This window comes from Podarcis bocagei (assembly GCF_964188305.1).
Source record: "Podarcis bocagei genome assembly, chromosome: 13".
NCBI lineage: Eukaryota > Metazoa > Chordata > Lepidosauria > Squamata > Lacertidae > Podarcis > Podarcis bocagei.
Genome location: NC_138138.1, coordinates 39,422,583 through 39,442,100, shown reverse-complemented (window position 1 = coordinate 39,442,100; position 19,518 = coordinate 39,422,583). Strand labels below are relative to the sequence as shown.

Genomic DNA, 19,518 nt, shown 5'->3' with positions numbered 1-19,518 from the left:
CCCAAAACAGGATTAAGAACAAAATTCAACAAGAAATAGGTATAAATATTCACAACAAAGTGAAATACTTAGGGATATGGCTAACACCAAGGAATATTAATATAGATAGATAATTATGAAAAAGTTTGGAAAGAAATAAAAAGGAAATTAGAAATCTGGAACAGAATGAATTTATTAAGGAGAATTTCAGTAATCAATATGAATGTCTTGAAAAAAATGTTTTTATTCCAATCAGTTCCAGTGATAAGTAATATGGCATTTTTAAAGATTGGCAAAAGGATATTTCAAAATTTATATGGCAGGGCAAGAGGCCGAGAAAAAAATATAAATTATTAACAGATACTAAAGAAAGAGAAGGCTTCTCACTGCCAACATGAAATTATACTATGAAGCTTTATGCATTTGTTGGATCCGAGAATGGATCAAATTAAAAAAATACAGATCTATTGGATTTGGAAGGGCATGATAATAGATTTGGCTGACACGTCTACCTATAGTATGAAAAAGCTAGAATACATCAAAGTTTCCAAAATCATATAATTAAGAAAGTGATATTTAAAGTTGGGGAAAGTATAAAGATTTATTGGAACAAAAAACACCATGGTGGAAAGAATCTGACCAGTGGTCCCTCCATTCCAGCACTGGGCCCAACCAACGAGATTGGTGTGGTGTAATGGTTAGAAGGCTGGAATCAAACCTGACAGACCAGGGTTCAAATCCCAACAGGGTCACGAAGCTCACTGTATGACCTTGGATCAGTAATAGTCTCCAGCCTAACCCTACCTTATAGAGTTGTTGAAAGGATGAAATGGAGGGGGGGGAGAACCATCTACATCCTGGTGAGCTCCCTGAAAGAAAGGGGGCATGGACATGTCATGAACAAAGCAGCAAACTGTGCTTGATGGAGAAAGCCATCCTTAGCTGTTGCCTCTAATTTCAGTAACCACTGTTCCTTACTTTGTTAACACAACAAAGCAAGGCTATTCTCATGTTCTTATACTACCTCTGAATGCACCTCTATTTTTAGCTGTTACCAATAAGAATCACTGATAGGAAGACACACTCTCCCTGACTCTGCCTGCTCCTCATCAGACAAGGGGCAACATCACAGCTCTTGGCATATCCACACAGTGGTCATCACGTGCTTGTAGAAATATTTCTTCCTCCATGTCTATCCTGAGAATAACTGGCAATTACTTTCTGTTACTGGTTTCCAGGGATATCTGGCGACTGGAAGAACCATTTGACCACCACGCAGAGCGAATGTTTTGACCAGGTCTACCAGGAACGCCTACGAGACTTAAACGTCACATTTCCGTGGGACAAAGAATGAATCTGGCCTTCCCCGCTGACTCTCTCCAACACCGGACTGATTTAATATCTCAATGGGATACCAATGGTGTCTCAGCACAACACGCTGTAGATTAGTGGGGACATCTGGGGTGGGCCAGAACTCCTGGAACCGTGGGAGGAGAATGGGGTGTAGTGAGAACTGGAGTCAGGGCTCCAGGAAGGGAGTGAGCTGTGGCGGATTAGATTCCAGAGGTCACCCAACTATGGCTCTTAAGCCCTGAGCAATCAGGGCACATGGCCAGGAAGGCGCATGATGCAGCAACCTTGCTGAAGCTAAGCAGGTCTGGGTGTGGTCAGCAGAAGACCACCTGAATAGCCCTTTGTGCGATGTCTTGAGTTCCATGATGGGAGAAAGGATGTATTGTAATAAAATAAACCAATATCCAATGGTTTCAAAGTCCAGTGGTTTCAAGAAGGTGACACGCATTAACAAGAGAGTTCCTGACAGTCTTTTTCTAGAGGGGGCTTCCATGTTGGCCTGTTGTAGCGAGACAGCCAGGAGTCTGGTGGCACCTGAACAGTTAGCACATGCTTTGTGGCATGAGCTTTTGTGGACTACAGGCAAACACAGTATATACACACACGTGTGGGGTGGGCTGCACTGCAGACAGCGTGGTTCGAAGGAAATGGAACACAGGAAAGGCAGGTGATGGTGATTTCTCTGTCGGACTGCTCACAGCTGGTTACGAGGAGCCAATTGCCCAGCGCCACAAATCAAGCGTGCCAATCACTTGCTTGGAGCACCAGGCCCCTGCTAGAAGGTTTGCCTTCCCATGTAAAGCCAGAGGAAGCAGGTAACAACATACCATAGCTTTGTCAAAGCAGGTGCTTTTCCTGGCTCTTCCCCAATAAGAAACCACAAGGGAGGCAGGACAGAAAGTAGGAAGATGCAAGGCTTGCCTGCAAGTATTTAAAGGCTTGTAAGAGGCAACTGAAGAGGATTCCTGCAGGTGGCTTCTGGTGTGCTTAAAGTGGTGGAGCACAGAGAGAGGAGGAGGGACTGGAAAAGTTATGTACCCTCTTCCACACCATCCTCAGCAGAAACCTTGCACACCACAGTAGCCCTTTTTGGCTTACTGCCTCTTCCCTCCTCCTTTTTTCGCCTTGTGCCCCTTTCTATGCCACCGTTTTTGCCTCAGTTCCCAGCCAAGGATCAGAATAATCCGGAATTCCCACCCCTCCAGAATCAAGGGGACGCGGGTGGCGCTGTGGGTTAAACCACAGAGCCTAGGACTTGCCGATCAGAAGTTCAGCGGTGCAAATCCCTGCGATGGGGTGAGCTCCCGTTGCTTGGTCCCTGCTCCTGCCAACCTAGCAGTTCGAAAGCACGTCAAAGTGCAAGTAGATCAATAGGTACCGCTCCAGCAGGAAGGTAAAGTGTTTCCATGTGTTGCTCTGGTTCGCCAGAAGCGGCTTAGTCATGCTGGCCACATGACCCAGAAGCTGTACGCCGGCTCCCTTGGCCAAGCGAGGTGAGCACCGCAACCCCAGAGTCGGCCACGACTGGACCTAATGGTCAGGGGTCCCTTTTGCCGGAATCAATAATTTGGGGAAGATTTCCACCAGGGGGCAGTAGAATATCTATCATCTATCAACACCCAGTGCAAGGCCCATTCACACTTAATTCTGCCTGCTTTCCTCCCCCCACCCCACTTTAACTCAAGTAATTGTGTTTACATGGTTACAACTTTGCACATAGTAATTATTTCTGGTGCCCCAGTTTCTCTGCTCACCGGCTTTTGTGTTGGGAATGGCTGTCCCCAAGGGAGCTGTATTTGATAAGGTCACTCTCTAGCCATCTATTTCTGTCTCCAAAGAACTGAAATCTTAAAGGTATCCGTGCTGCGTCTTTGCTGTGTTGGCTCACTAGCAGCTACTGCTGGATCTTCCAGTGGTAATTAAAAGACTGAAATGCCGCTGGGAGAGAATGGCGAACTCTACAAGGGCTGGGGGGGGGGGGTGCATATGAAACAATCATGGCACCATTTTCCATCTTGTCCTGTTATCCGGCCTCCTCTTTACCTTGCGTGTAAATTGTTCACAATTGAGCCCTGAAAACCTAAGAAGCTGTTTTCTTATATGGAAGAGGCTAATTAGCAATTGAGAACCGCTGTTTCTTGTGGCCCATTTGGGCAATCTCACAGACAAAGCTGCTTTTTACTAGGTCAGGCTTTTGACCCATCTAGCCCAATATCCAGCAGTCACGAAATTAAAAGACACCTGCTTTTTCGGAGAAAAGCAATGACAAACCTAGACAGCATCTTAAAAAGCAGAGACATCACCTTGCCAACAAAAGTCTGTATAATTAAAGCTATGGTTTCCCCAGTAGTGATGTATGGACGTGAGAGATGGACCATAAAGAAGGCTGATCGCCAAAGAATTGATGCTTTTGAATTATGGTGCTGGAGGAGACTCTAGAGAGTCCCATGGACTGCAAGAAGATCAAACCTATCCATTCTTAAGGAAATCAGCCCTGAGTGCTCACTGGAAGGACAAATCGTGAAGCTGAGGCTCCAATACTTTGCCTACCTCATGAGAAGAGAAGACTCCCTGGAAAAGACCCTGATGTTGGGAAAGATGGAGGGCACAAGGAGAAGGGGACGACAGAGGATGAGATGGTTGGACAGTGTTCTCGAAGCTACCAGCATGAGTTTGACCAAGCTGCGGGAGGCAGTGGAAGACAGGAGTGCCTGGCGTGCTCTGGTCCATGGGGTCACGAAGAGTCGGACATGACTAAACAACAACGTGTGTGTGTGTGTGTGTGTGTGTGTGTGTGTGTGTGTGTGTGTGTCTCCTTGTGCTCTCCATCTTTCCCAACATCAGGGTCTTTTCCAGGGAGTCTTCTCTTCTCATGAGGTGGCCAAAGTATTGGAGCCTCAGCTTCAGGATCTGTCCTTCCAGTGAGCACTCAGGGCTGATTTCCTTAAGAATGGAGAGGTTTGATCTTCTTGCAGTCCATGGGACTCTCAAGAGTCTCCTCCAGCACCATAATTCAAAAGCATCAATTCTTCAGTGATCAGCCTTCTTTATGGTCCAGCTCTGACTTCCACACACAAACACAAAATGAGAATAGTGTCTGTACATTTTGTCTTGTATCTCAGGTTCTACAAATGCTAAAAATTTAGTCTCTTTGTAAAATAAATAATTAAATAGAAGTTTGGAATCTGGAGGTGATAGTCCATCCTGGGGAAGGAACTCTCCTCTCCACCCCCACCCCTACTGTGCAGCTATGACGGTCTCTCTTCTTCATCTAGCCTGGTAAACAAGTGGAATGTGAGTTGCGGGAAACCCCAGTTATCCACATGCTGCACTGAAATGTTGCAGGTAACTCTACAGGAGTGGCAGGGCTCTCTATCCCTTTCTGCCAGCCCACAGCAGGCTGGTAAAAATAATAATTGCAGGCTAGTAACTTTGGTGGGCTTATTTGCAAGGCTGCTTTAAAGCAATCCTCACAGGGAAGTAAAACAGCTGGGGATGATTTGGTTTGGAGAGGAAAGTGCCGGTATACATGTGTGTCTGAAAGATTCAGCTCCTCATCCCACCTCCCACCTCAAATTTTCTTTCTCCCCCTCCCCCCAATATCACTTTACATGACCTGAGTTGGGTCACGATGACCTGCTGTTTGTCCCCGATCTAGCTGAAAAAAAGATCACTGCAAAGAAATCAAAGCTTGTTTTGAAAATTGTTCTTTAATTAATAATATTAATCTGTATTCAAAAGGTGGATTCTTTTGGCAACAAAATTCTCCCCTCTCCCTGCTCCCCAGCTAAGGTTATTGAAGGCCATTCAGAAACGATGGTCACGTTGGTGTGTGTTTTCTGTTCTCTTAAACATCCCAAGATATACTGAGGATTTGGGAGGGGGCTCTCGTTTGTATTTTCCACCCCAAATTTCCTCACATTGGCACAGAAAGTGGGGTGGAGTTTCATGTGTGTGTCTCTGCCCCAAATATTGAAAGAATCTCAGGATTTGTGAGGTTGTCCCTGTGTATCGTTTGTGTTATCCTGTCCCACCCCCCGACTTCCTGAGGTTCAGAACATTAATATAGAAGGAAACCACCCTGTTTGAGTTTTTGTGGCCGGTGGCTCCTGAAGCTCACAGAATGTCCCTCAGATATCTTGGGAGTGTCCTCATACATTATGGGGGATAGTCTCCAACATTTATATGCCCAACCAGACATTCTGAGCTGTTTGCAGCATCAGGGGAACAGCTGTCTGCCCAATGCAGTTTGGCTGTGCTGCCCCAAATTTGGGTTACATTCTCTCTCCCTCGTGTTTTGGATTCACGGAGATTTTGAGTGTGTTTGAACAAAAAGCCAATTGCTTTTGGGAATAAGCAGGGAGGCAATGTCAGAGGACAAGATTCTAGTCCTCAGGCATCTGGGAAAGGCCCAATCCCTTTTAAGATATGGCTGTTCAATTGAGTACGCCACGTTCTGTTAATAAATAGCAGTGGCCTCATTTTTAGAAACCTCTGGAAGCCGCATTGTGTGGGTGTGCCTGTGTGTCCCAAACACCCCTGAGGCATACATTCCGTTGTTGTTCACAGGCATCCTGTTATTCCCCTTTCGCATGGTGGAAGGCAGTCTGGTCACCCAGACTTCCTCAGTTAGACATCCAATTCTGAAGGAGCCACAGCCACCCTCAAACATTCAACTGACTGCAGCGCATCTCAGCTACATGACAGTTTTCGGAGGACGTGTACCATCCACTGAAAGAGAGAAGGGGGGAAATGCAGGTTATTGAAAGGGATTTGTTTTTAAACAGATCCTGCCTGTGTGTCAAATGCTCCAACTGACCCTGTTTGCCAGGGATGGTCCCTGTTTTCTAGTAACTCACTGTCTTGCTTTTGGTCTTTTGAGGAACCAGGCCTATCCTTTAATCCCCCCCCCCCCCACTTTATCTTAGTTAAGAATCCAAGGCAACTAAATCCAAGGCAGTAGTAGACAGGAATCCTATACTGCCTAACCTGGTAGTAAGCCCTGCTAAAGTCCATAAGACTTGCTTCTGAGTAGATGCATATAGGATTGCACTGATTAACAAACAGACAGACTACAGTTCCCATAATCTCTGCTTGTTGGCCATGCTGGGGCTGATGGAATTTGGAGTTCAACAACATCTGGAGGGAAAGCAAGGTTCTTAATCTCCTTTTCCAGTCATTTTTAAAGATTGTCATTAGTCTATTTTTTAAAAAATCAACATGCATTGCTTTATTTTGATTGCAAGTCACCTTGAATGTCTGATACAAAGGCAGGCTGCACATGCTGTAAGTAAACAGATGAAGGAAGGAAGGAAGGAAGGAAGGAAGGAAGGAAGGAAGGAAGGAAGGAAGGAAGGAAGGAAGGAAGGAGAGTAAAACCTAGCAGGTCTGAGCATGAAAGAACAGAGCTCAGATTCCTGGCCTGCATACCATGGAGCCTGTAGTTGCCCCCCTTGCAACGTCGAGTGGGGCGCCGTGGGTCCCGGTTGCCCCGAAGGCTTCGATGGAGGAGGGGCTGGAGGGGTCTCGAATTGTCACTCATGCTCCGGAAAATTTGGGAAGGGAGGTTCTGGCTGAGAAGACGAAGGGAGTGTATCTGCAGAAGAGAGAGAAGTGGGGAAAGGAGGTCAAGAAGGAAGTTTAGGATCAGGACTCCTAGGTTTTCGAGAAGGGCTGGGTGTGGGGCAGGTGAATCTAATGGGGAGAGTGAGTTAAGGAGCTTCTCTTGATGCTGGGAAATCCAGAGACTCCACTGCCCCAGGGAGGAACCTACTTGTACAGAGGTCATGTTGATGGGTCGGTCAATAAGGATCCAAGTGGCTGTTTCGTAGCACGGAGGGGTTGACATGGATCCTTGGTAAGTAATGAAGCCAAAAGTCTCTGGGTAGAGATCTTCCAGACTCAGGTCATGTAGAAGATAAGCATCATCTGTCGTGAGAGAGAGAGAGAGAGAGAGAGAGAGAGAGAGAGAGAGAGAGAGAGAGAGAGAGAGAGATGCACGCATAGGCGAGTATCAGAAGAAGGGCCCTATGGGATTGGATCAAAGGTTCATCTAGTCCAGAACTTTGTCCCCCAAAGTGGCTCTGGCGGGTCCTTCTGGGAAACTTAAGGTAACACCCCTCCCCTGTTGTTTGTGTGCAGCACACAGGATTGAAGACATCTGCACAGGTGAGACTGCACAGGTGAGACATAGCCGACTCACAGAGCTGCTGTTCCTGAACGTTGGTTAAAACCATCTAGGCTAGTGGCCATTCCATTGTTATGAAACAATGCCATTCTCCATTTTAAAAACTCCTGTCATGTCCTCTCCCGCAACCACCCCCTCCCTGGTTAGCTTTCCCAGTCCTGACCATCTTTGCCAAGGGACCTCTAACATAGTCCTCTTCCCACTTACTCTTATACGAGATGCGGGTGATGGTCTCTCTGTTTAACAGCCTGGTTAGGAATGGGTTGGGGCTTGGTCCAATCTGCAAAGAGAAATGAAAGAAAGGCCTTGCATTTTGTCCTCTGATCTCCTGCCCAACCTTGAGCTGGCCAGGGACCCATCTGGCACGCCCTAGATTTTTATTTTATTTTTTGTGGGGTTGGAAGGGAGAGGGAGAGACTCACATCAGCAAAGATCGAAATGACAGCCAAACCATTGGGATTGCGCGACGCCTCTGAGATATTGGGGTAGAGCTCTTGGTTGTAGTGGATCAGCTGCACCTAGAGGTGGGAACGAAAGAGAAAAAGGCATATGCAGACGTAAATAAAGCTTGCATTTTGCAGATGTGGAATGACCGATATACGTATTACATTTACATCCTGCCTTTCCTCTCAGGATCCTAAAGCAGTATACATAGATCTCCTCCCCCCTTTTTTTGCCCTCCTCCCTCTTTTATCCTCCCAACAGCCCTGTGAGGTGGGCTAAGCTGAGAGATGATCACCCAGTGGCACAGTGGGGATTTGAACCTGGGTGTCCTCAATCCTAATGCAACAACTCTGGGCTTTTAAGAACATTAAAGGTAAAGGTAAAGGGACCCCTGACCATTAGGTCCAGTCATGACTGACTCTGGGGTTGTGGCGCTCATCTCGCTTTATTGGCCGAGGGAGTTGACGTACAGCTTCTGGGTCATGTGGCCAGCATGACTAAGCCGCTTCTGGCGAACCAGAGCAGCACACGGAAACGCCGTTTACCTTCCCGCTGGAGCGGTACCTATTTATCTACTTGCACTTTGACGTGCTTTCAAACTGCTAGGTTGGCAGGAGCAGGGACTGAGCAACAGGAGCTCACCCCTTCGCAGGGATTCGAACCCCCGACCATCTGTTCGGCAAGTCCTAGGCTCTGTGGTTTAACCCACAGCGCCACCCGTATAGTAAGAACATTACTATTTACTTAAAGCCTTCGTGTGCTGTGCGTTTTATTGGTATTGGTTTTTTAGGGCTGCAGTCTAACACAGCTGGTGTAGAAACCCTTTAAACGAATGTGAGGTTGATTTGAGGAAAAGTTTTAATGGCACTCAATTTTTCTGCCTGTATAGATCGGCGTCTGAGCTAAGAGTATCCACAAAATGCACCAGTCTGAGCAAGGCCTGAGATCACCTCGGCGGAGAAGCTCTCGCCGTCTATCCGATGCTCGGAGCCAAACCCATCTTCGCTGCCAAAGTGCAGGCGCAGCTCCTGGAGGCGGTGACTGTACAGCAGAGGCCCTCCAGAAACGTTAACCAGCTGCAGTGGGTCTGGGCGGAAGGAGACATGCCGTCCCGTGTTGTACATGGTGCCACTGATCTGCGGGGTGAGATGATGTAACAGGGAAAGGAGATGGGGGACAGGGAAAAATCCAGTGGCACGAGTATTATTTACACCCTTTGTTCACCCCAGCCATAATGAGGGACATTTCCTTCTTGGTGGTGGCACTTAAACCATGGAACACTCTGCCCCAGTTGGCACTTTTCCTTGTTTCTCCAGGTAAAATGCCTACACTGTTACAGTGAGCTTGTAGCATGATTGATGACTGAGCTACTGTTTTCCCTTTGGTTACGCTAAGGAGATTTTATCTGCTGTGCTTCTTTAAAATTCATGTTTATAATATTTTATTACTCTGGTTTTAAGCTTCGTTTGGTCACGGCCTTCAGGGTCCTGGTGATGGGACAGAAAAGTGGAGTTAAAATATGTCAATATACAAGGCTGGATTATGGCAAAGCAACTTTCCTATTGAAATCAATGTGAAAAGATTTGGTGTGACTACTTCATGCTGTGCACACACTCCTGTTTACTCTGCATACAATATGTTCCCACCACTGGTTTGGAAAGCAATGTATGCACGGCTTTACCCACAATCCATAACTATCCTGTTGTTTCTTATGAAATGCTACATTTTGGTATGTTTTCTTAAAACTTGCTTTGATCCAAGTTGGAAGGGAGAAGAAGCAGTGTTTTAATAATAAACATGCAGCCTTAGTCTGGATCCATTCTGATGCTGATTATTACTGCAAGCCTAGGCACAGTTAAAGGTAAAGGGACCCCTGACTGTTAGGTCCAGTCGCCGACGACTCTGGGGTTGCGGCACTCATCTCGCTTCTGGGTCATGTGGCCAGCATGACTAAGCCGCTTTTGGCGAATCAGAGCAGCGCACGGAAATGCCGTTTACCTTCCCGCTGGAGTGGTACCTATTTATCTACTTGTACTTTGACGTGCTTTCGAACTGCTAGGTGGGCAGGAGCAGGGACCAAGCAACGGGAGCTCTCCCCGTCGTGGGGATTCGAACCGCCAGCCTTCTGATCAGCAAGCCCTAGGCTCTGCTGTTACCGGGAAGTAAATTCAATGAACCTTACAAACACCTTTGTGCATGGCTTTCCATGCACAAGCACACACCTTTTTCCCGCCCGTGCTTAGTCGAAGTGGAGGGAGGAAAGGATCAAACACCATTTGGCTTGTGTTGACATCCACGGGCGACTGGCGCTTGCCAATGGCGCAGAGGCTCCAAGCCGAATTCACAAGACCCCAGAATGGAGGACCTGCAAGAGGAAAAACAAGGAGCCCTGTGGAATCCTTGCGCAAGAGCCAAGGAAATGATTCACTTTCATCTGCCTGCCCATGGGGTGCAGATGGAAGGTTGGAAAGAGATGGTACCTGGGGAGTGTTTCAGCGAGACCATGTAGGGAGGATGGGGGGGGGAGGGGAGGCAGAGCACGCAATGGAGTTTGTGTTCCACAGCTTCCAGTGTTAATTTTTAAAATGCATAGATACAGGGTGCCTCCAGATGTCCTTTTTATTGTGCATACATCATGATTGCACTCTTGATGGCTTCAGGGTGGTTAGTTTCAATACTGTTGGTGCCTGCAAAAGTTGCTGGTGGGGGGGAGGGACACATACTGCTTTGTTTCCACCAGTGTTCCAGGGGGTACCTTTGTTTTATTTTGTTTTGTGCCATTATGTTTTTGTTCCACTGCTATGCAGGGCTGCCCCACCAGACAGCAATTATGCAGTAACACTGGGGGAGCGTCGCAGATGTGTGAGCAGCCCAGTATAACTCTAACAGTAATGCACAATTTATTGTGTCAAGGGCACGTTGTGAGGAACATCCACATGCGAAAACCCACCCCACCAATCTGGATGGAACAATAGATGTTGAGGACCATTTTCACACAAAAGGCTTGAAAGCCCTTACTTTGCTGCTAGCTGCTAAGGGCTACTGGGTTGCATGGATTTTGTGTGAAGGCATATATGCATGTTACTAGTTATTTATTGAATCTATACCTCACCCTTTCTCCCAAAGGAGTGGCAAACAGAGAAGATTCACAATTTAGAAACAAAAGCAAAGCAAAAAACATTCTAAAACAGCCTCAACATTCCAAAAACAACTACAGTGGTACCTCGGGTTAAGTACAGTGGTACCCCGCAAGATGAATGCCTCGGAAGACGAAAAACTCACTAGACGAAGGAGTTTTTCATTTTCTTAGCCGCTTCGCAAGACGCATTTCCCTATGGGCTTGCTTCGCAAAACGAAGCTTGCCCCGCAAGCTCCGGGGATAGCGGGGAAGTGCAGCGCGTCTTCCCCTCTGTCCCCGGACCCCTTTTGAACCAAGGGGCGGCAACGGGGAGAAGCGATTCTCCCCGCTGCCCCTTCCCTTGCTTTAAAACAGGTCCGGGGAAAGAGGGGAAGGCGCGCGGCGCTTCCCCTCTGTCCCCGGACGGTCTCCATAGGAACGCATTGATTGATTTTCAATGCATTCCTATGGGAAACCGTGCTTTGCAAGACGAAAAACTCACAAGAAGAAAAAACTTGCGGAACGAATTAATTTCGTCTTGCGAGGCACCACTGTACTTAATTTGTTCCAGAGGTCCGTTCTTAACCTGAAACTGTTCTTAACCTGAAGCATCACTTTAGCTAATGGGGCCTCCTGCTGCCGCCGTGCCTCCGGAGCATGATTTCTGTTCTCATCCTGAAGCAAAGTTCTTAACCTGAAGCACTATTTCTGGATTAGCGGAGTCTGTACCTGAAGCGTCTGTAACCTGAAGCGCATGTAACCTGAGGTACCACTGTACAATTAAAAACACTTTCAGTTACAAAGTATTCTAAAAGCAATTCTGGTAAGAACAGACTTCCATTCAAAGATCACAAGAGTTGCCAGGAACAGCCACGAAACGCCTGAAGAAACCAGCATGTTTCATATTCTTCCTACAAGTTAATAATGATGGAGGGCATTACACAACAGGGGAATCACCACTGAAAAGGCCCTGCTATGGATCAGTGGAAGCAGGCGAATGAGGCTCCACCCAGAGGAACCTTCATCTGCCACCAGCCACTACCCCCCCCCCCCGGTCTACCTGCCTTCTTATTTACAGCCAATCCAGGAAGTAGCCCTGCCTGTCACCTTCCTCCTCCTTAGGAGAAGGAATTAGTGTTGCCCTTTTCTGCGGTTGCTCTGGTTCCCCCTGTTGTTGGTCTCCCTACCTTCTTCCCTGTCACTCCCAGCAGGCAACAAACAGCCAGCCCTGAACATTACCATCGACAGTAAGCCAACTTGAAGGTCTTTGCTCAAAACGTGGTGTGTAAAACTTCTACATGAATAAATTGATGGTAGATATGTGTGTGTGTATGCACACAGATGTGTTAACTAAGCATGTAATGTATTTTCACAAGAGCTAAGAGTACAAGCAAGAGAAAAGAGAGGGGCAGGTGAGAGTTACTCTGTCTGCATGTATATTTTTAACCAGGAACGGATGTGGCTGTGCAATATATTTCAGGATAAAAGGAATCAGGTGGTGTGTCTGTTATTACCCGGGTGTTATGTTACATTACTGCTTAATTTATATGCCCCCAAGGCAAAGCCATACACACATACACCATAGAATCATAGAATTGTATGGCTGGAAATGACCCCAATGCAGAAATCTCAACTAAAGCATCCATGACAGATGGCCATCCAACCTCTGCTTAAAAATCTCCAAGGAAGGAGAGTCCACAACCTCTCGAGGGAGACCGTTCCACTGTCAGAAAGTTCTTCCTGATATTTAGTTGGAATCTGATTTCTTGTATATTGAAGCCATTGGTTCGGGTCCTATCCTCTGGAGCAGGAGAAAACAAGCACACTCCATCTTCCATGTGACAGCCCTTTAGATATCTGAAGTTCGCTACCGTACCTCCTCTCTGTCTCCTCTTTCCTAGACTAAACATACCCAGCTCCTTCAACCATTCCTCATAAGGCTTGCTTTCCAGACCCTTGATCATCTTGGTCCCCCTCCTCTGCACACATTCCAGCTCATCAAGATACATCTACAAGTGTGTAGATATATCTGTCTTGTGCAGCCACTGCCAACTTGATGCCCTCCAGGTGGTGTTGGACTACAGTTCCCATCAGCTGGTGCAACTGATGGGAATCGTAGCGTGCCAACATCTGGAGGGCACCAGCTTGGTGAAGACTGCGTGTGACTATGTACACTGGGCATTTGAATATGGGAAATTGTTGTGCACATGAATTTCAGCAAAGCAATGCATCTGGTTCCGTTCTCTCTGTGGCTATCCCTTCATCTCTCTGTGTGTGTGTGCCCAAGCTTGCTTCATTCCTGATTCCTTCTGTGGTTCCTGTATGCTGGTGCTTTTTTTGGTGCATTCTAATGTCTATGTGTATATACTTAATTGTTTTTCTCCTCTCAGCAAGGCGGACACATTCTTTGCCCTTTCCCTTTTCACACTCCTGGGGAGTAGGGTGGTGATGATGGTAATATTATGGCGTGTCCCCCTCAATCCTATCATGCCACCGGCGTGCCCCCTTGATCCCCCGCTTGCCTGCCTGCCTACCCGCCTGCCCCCCAACGCTGTGGTCCCATTTCTCTTTGCCTGCTGCTCGCTGCATCACTGGAGCGGGCGAGGGAGATATTAAATATTAATGCAGCCTCTTGCAGTTGCTGAGCCCAGCCCCCCACCCCGGCTTTCGGCACTGCGCACAGGCACGGCGCAGCAGCAGCAGCCGCCACCTCCAGCGTTGGAACTCCTCCTCTCGCAGCAAGGCGATGGAGGAGACACCGTCCCCTTGGGACACCACGAGTCATCCCCAACCTTCGACGCAGGGGGTCACGGGCAAGGCATATGTCTCTCTCTCTGTGTGTGTGTGTGTGTTCATTCCCCATCTGGCATCCAAGACCTAATTGGCTGTCTGGCATCGGTGCCAACATTCCGCGCCGAAGAAACCCAGATCCTGAGCTCAGAATTAATCATGCAAATTAAGCCCGCTGACAAGGCATCTGCTTCACCGGCCGATCTTCTCATTCCGAGGGCAAAGCTGGGAATCAGGGGAGCCCCACCTACCCCCCACAACAGGCACAGGGAAACACACGTCCACGGCGTTTCGGAAGTTTCGAAGGAGCCACAGTCAGGGGGAAAGGGAGAAATGGGAAGATGAAATACTGTACGGGGGGGGGGTTGTGGTGGGAGGGGGAGGAGAAGCAGAGAGGAGAGAGGGAAGTGAGACAGGGAAGCAGGTTCTTCCTAACGGGTTCATTGGAATCTCCTTCCTTGTAACGGATTCGAATGACGAGGAAAGAGATTCCAACTAAGCGTCAGGAATGTTTGAAGGGGGAACGGGATACCGCGGAAGGTGGTGGACTCTCCTTCATTGAAGGTCTTTAAGCAGAGGTTGGGTGGCCATCTGTCAGGGTTTTTTGAGTTGTGAATCCTGCGTCTGCAGGGGGCTGGACTAGATGACCCTCAGGGTCCCTTATAACTCTACAGTTCTATGATTCTAGGTGGGCAAAGCTCCAAGGGCTCAGATGAACCACCTTCTGAAGTCCCCCCAAAAAGATTTCATGGCACAGATGCTCCACCTTCTGAGAAGGGAACTAAACTGTACACCTTTTATGCTTTCTCAGCTTTTATGAGATGCTGCCTGAGCATGGTCAACCTTATTGCCCCCAGTACGATGAGGACTAGACCCATGCCTTACCTTTAAATGAAGGATGTGTGTATTTTTATTTTTATTTTAAATGGTGACAAAGATATCCGGACTCTACTTGTACCAATCAACATGTGGAAAGCAGGAAGACAGATTTTTTTTAATTCTTTAAAAAGATGAGATGTCTTCCCTTACAAGGATGTTTCCAAACTTTGGGCTATAGCTAACCCTGCAGCTGTGAAGGCACAATGGACTTCCAGGCATGACACAGAGCAACTTCTCTCTCTCCCCCCGTCTCCTCTGGCCCATGAACACCCCCCAAATCAGGGTTGGGAGAATCTCCAGAGCAGATTTGAGGTAGGGAAGCAAATGGAAGGAGAACTAGTGGTTCTGTTGGAGCATCATTGGATACAAGCCTTTCCCTCCAAGTGGCCAAAGGGAATAACTTACACGATAGGAGCAGACAAACATTTTTATCGCCCGCTATCCTGCCTCCAGGATGACTCGTCCACCATGTCCCCTTATTTTTCTCCCACCTTGTTCTCAAGATAGCCCACCGTTCACCCCTTCACTTCACATATTCCTCTACTCTTTCTTTCCCCAAAATATGGCCATGGGGCGCCAATCACTCCTCTAGCCACCTCTCCATTTGCCCTTTTGCATTCACCATCTACCCCAATGAAGAACTGACTTTCTAGGAAAACCAGAAGTGCTACTGCCTCAGACCAATGGCCTGGCTACACCAACATCCTCTTCCCTACAACCAGTTGCCCATGGGGAGTCCACAGGTGGGGTAGAAGGACACTGGCCCTCTCCCTCTGCCCTCCCTCGAGACCAGAGCTATATTGCCTCTGGGATACTTGAGGTCCTATATAAGCCACCATGAGTAACAGACATCGATGGGCAGTAGCTCTCCAAGGTTTCATACAGGGCAAATTCCCAGCCACTATCCTATCTTTGATGGATTGGAGGAAAAATCATGGACGTTAAGGCCATGACCCATGATGGCTATTGCTCCGTCTCCTGAAACCACAGGAGGCTCTTGTGTTCGGATCCCGCTTGCTGGTTTCCCACAGGTATCTGGATGGCCACAGAGAGAACAGGATGCTGCCCTCGATGGGTGGACCATTGGCCCAATCCACCAGGCTCTTCTTATGTTCTTACTTGGAGAAGCTGGGGATCAAACCTGGGACCTTGTGCATGCAAAACTGATGTCCTACCACTGTGCTACAGGCCTTCCCTATCTTCTGGCATCGTTTAATGGTTCACTGCATGAAGCAGCCTGGCTAGCTCAGTTGGCTAGAGGGTGGTGTTGATAATGCCAAGGTCGCTGGTTTGATCCCCGTATGGGACAGTTGCACATTCCTACATTGTAGGGAGTTGGGCTGGATGACCCTGAGGGTCCCTTCCAACTCTACAATTCCATGATTCTAAGACCTTCCTCTTGTCTGTCTTGATGTTTCTATCACTCAGTTTCATTGGATGAGCACAGGTTCTGGTATTATGAGGGAGAAAAACTGTGTTTTGTCCACTGCCTTGACACCATACATAATTTTTACATACTTTGACCATGTCCCCCTCTTAGCCACCTTCTACCTAAGCCAAAAAGACCCTCGAGCATTTTAATCTTTCATCATAGGGAAGTTGCCCAGCCTTTGATAATTTTGGTTGCCCTTTTCTAGCAGCACAATATCCTTTTGGTGATGCTTGCTAGATCAGGCTAAGCTCACACCCATATTTCTGAAACCCTCTTACACTATTTTAAGAGTAATGGCTTCCCCTCCCCTCCCCCCCACACCAAAAATAAATAAATCCCAGGAACTGTAGTTTGTGGAAGGGTGCTGACCTCACAGAGCTATAATTGCGAGCCACTTTCACAAACTACAGTTCCCAGGATTCTCTGTGAGTGCTTGAGTGGTGTGGAAGTGCCTTTGCCCATCTAACCCAGTATTGTTTGCTATGACTGCCCAGACAATCTCCACTTGCTTCCTGATTCTATTAAACTGGTTGGGCTGGGGAATTGAACCTGGGCTTGTCTGCCTGAAAAGCGTGTGCTCTTCCACTGAGCTACGGCCCCTGCAAGATCCCTCAATCCTGAGCGAGAAGGCTGACCGGGACCCAGCTGGTCTAGTGATTTCCGTAACATCATGTGGCTGAGAGTTCCACAGGGCACCAGCCAACTGAATGGTTGTGCTGCAGCTCATCATAGGATCTGCTCACAAGAACAGTCAACGCTAGAGGGATTTCTAGCACACGTACGCCACTTGTGGCCACAGGCCACCTGACCTAGAAGAGTTGTCTGAGTTGGGCATGTTAAGAAGGCAAGTGAGAAAGGAAGGAGCATACCCCCCACCCCCACCCCAGTGGTCATTTTGTACCTGGAACGAAGCTGCCGTGAAGTGTCTCCTTGTATGCCCACCAGTCCTCGTAGGTCTTTGCAGGAACAAACTGCACTGCAGGGATAAAAGGGGGGGAAGGGTTAATTAGTGGGGCAATTGAAGGGGGAGACAAAAGCACGGAAGCTTAATCGCAACACTGACTTATACTGAATCACACCATTGAGCCATTTATATTGTCTATATACAGATAGACCGCAGTTCTATGAGATTTCAGGCAGGGGTCCCTCGCAGCCCTAAGAGGAGATGGCGGGGATTGAACCTCAGACCTTCTGCATGCAAAGCAGATACTACCACTGAGCTATATGCTACCTACACCTCTGCTTCTCTCCCCCCCCCCCCATCAATGGATGGCAGGCATGTCAATGAATTGCACAGGAAACACATGAATGAACAAGGGAGTGCTGCTGAGGTTCTTCAGGGAGAGGGAGATACTGGAGCTCAAGGAAAAGTAGCTGCACTCCCTGCCTTGGGCAGCCTCCGCAAGGAGAGTGCTCTGCACATGCTCAGAGACACCTTTGGTCCTCTACTTCTTTTAAAAATTACTTTGTGGAATGTTTTTGATGGAAAGGAATATTACGGGTGGGGTGGGGGGGTTGGTAAAAAATTAAGAAAGCGCAGGGAGAGAAAATACAAATGGAGATATGGAGGGGGAGAGACTGAGGAAAGAGGTGAGAATGGATAGATCAAGAAAGGAAAGGCTACAAAGGAGACCTGATAGGAGGGTGGATCTGATATAGATAAGCTAGTGAACATAAATTAGGAGGGTGATCTGTCTGTGTTTATAAATAGCATATATTGGGGGGGAGGAAATGGAAAGAGGGGGAGAGATAGATGATAGATAGATAGATAATAGACAGACAGACGAATGATAAGATAAGACAAGATAAGATAGATAGTCAGACTGGCCGCTAGCCCTTATCTTTTTCAGGGAATTCCCGTTCTCTTTGCATCCACCAACTTAACCCCCCACCCCACCCCCAGATCCCAAGATAATCTTTTCTCTCTGACTCACCCCGCGCCCCACTTTCCCCATTCATCTCTCTCTCTCTCTTACCAGCCATACAAGTTGCCGTCAGGACTCCCAACAGGCAAAGCCCCCCCAGGCTGGTGCCCATCGTGGTTTGGGAGTAGCAGGAGGAGGTTGCTGTGGGGCGGGGGAGGGGGTATCTCAGACCTGGAGGAGGCGCCCCCTCCTCGGCATCCCGCGTGGAGGTGCCCCCCTCCGGGTGCGCAGCCTCTGGAGGTGGCCCCCGCCACCCCCCGCGATCCACGTGCGGTCCGGTGAGTCCTGGGGGTGGGGTGGGGGGCGCGCGTCAGACAACACCTCTCACCCCCGAAAGCCCTCTGCCCTCCCCATGCCCCTCTCTCTTTCTAATCTCCTCGCCTCCCCCCCTTCCCTAGCTCTCTTTCCTCCCCCGTCCCTCCATCTTCCTCCCGCCCCTTCTCCAGGGGATGCCCCCCCGCCCCTCCTCTCGCAATGTTGATGAGATGGGGAAGATGGAGACGGCGTGGACGGGGAAGCGGAGGGAGGGAGCGCTTGGCCACTCGGGGTCGGTTCACTCCGTGGGGCTGGACGGGCAGCACGAGAAACCCCGCTCGCTCCCCGGCTCCCTTCCAAAAGGGGGTTGTGCGGAGCTGTGGGACTCCCCGCGACGTGGGGTTGTGACGGCGGCGGCTGGGAATAGAGAATCACTGGGGAATAAGGCGAAGGTGGCTGGGGGAGGTGGAATGGCGGGAGAAGGAGAGCTTGGAAGTCCCTAACTTAACTTCTCCCTCTCTCCTCACCCCCCTTTCCCTGACTCTCTCTCTTTCTTCCCTGGCCCCCACTCCCCTTGCTTGCTGTGGGGTGCCCCCCCCGCTTCTCCTTGTTTTCCCACCTTCTCTTATTCACCTGCCTCCCCCCCCACACACCTACCCCAGGCTTTCTTCCTCCCTCCCGCCTCTCTTGCGCCCCACTCCTTCTGGGGTTCCCCCTCTGGTCCGCCGACCACCTTCCACCTATCCTGTTTTCTTCCCCTTTTTTGTATGTGACCCCCTCCCTCTTTTTTGGGGGGGGGCTTCCCTGGTCCTGAACTCTCCCTGCTCCCCTCTGTCCTCCCCCCTCCCTACACCTCTCTCTCTCTCTCCTTTCCCTGCTTTCCCCCTTCCCTTCTTCCCTGCCTCTTACAGCCTCGGCTTCCCTCCCCTCCTCCCCCCCTTCTCAAATGCACAGATCTTCTCTCTCACTTTCCCTTCCCCTCTCCCAAGGGACCCAAAGAGATGCAATTGAGGGAGAGGGAGAGGAGCGGGAGGAGGGAGAGATGTTTTAAGGTGGATCCGGAGGAAACCAGGGGATCCTCGGAAAGGTCTGGCGCTCACACGCCTGGATGCGGCGGCTCAGGCAGCATCTGCTTTCCCCTCGAGATTATGTCATG

At 48.8% G+C, this 19,518-nt stretch overlaps 2 protein-coding genes across 4 annotated transcripts in view; one reads left to right on the top strand and one right to left on the bottom strand.

The window, feature by feature from the left end:
* The window catches only part of SULT2B1 (sulfotransferase family 2B member 1), a 30,231-nt gene extending 28,487 nt beyond the window's left edge, over window positions 1-1,744 (top strand). For all 3 annotated transcript variants that reach the window (XM_081168435.1, XM_081168436.1, XM_081168434.1), the window contains exon 7: window positions 1,218-1,744. In XM_081168435.1, the coding sequence (XP_081024561.1) occupies window positions 1,218-1,333 (116 nt within the window). In that variant the 3' untranslated portion in view covers window positions 1,334-1,744. The remainder of the gene's footprint in view (window positions 1-1,217) is intronic.
* Window positions 1,745-5,023: 3,279 nt separating this feature from the next.
* Window positions 5,024-19,334, bottom strand: CA11 (carbonic anhydrase 11). Its single transcript, XM_081168823.1, has 9 exons — window positions 18,159-19,334; window positions 17,084-17,158; window positions 10,186-10,328; window positions 8,914-9,099; window positions 7,942-8,037; window positions 7,727-7,799; window positions 7,106-7,260; window positions 6,763-6,928; window positions 5,024-6,063 (listed from the first exon to the last, which is right to left on the bottom strand). Exons 1-9 carry the CDS (start codon window positions 18,217-18,219, stop codon window positions 6,029-6,031), a joined length of 990 nt encoding a protein of 329 aa, XP_081024949.1. The 5' UTR covers window positions 18,220-19,334; the 3' UTR covers window positions 5,024-6,028.
* Window positions 19,335-19,518: the final 184 nt, after the last annotated feature.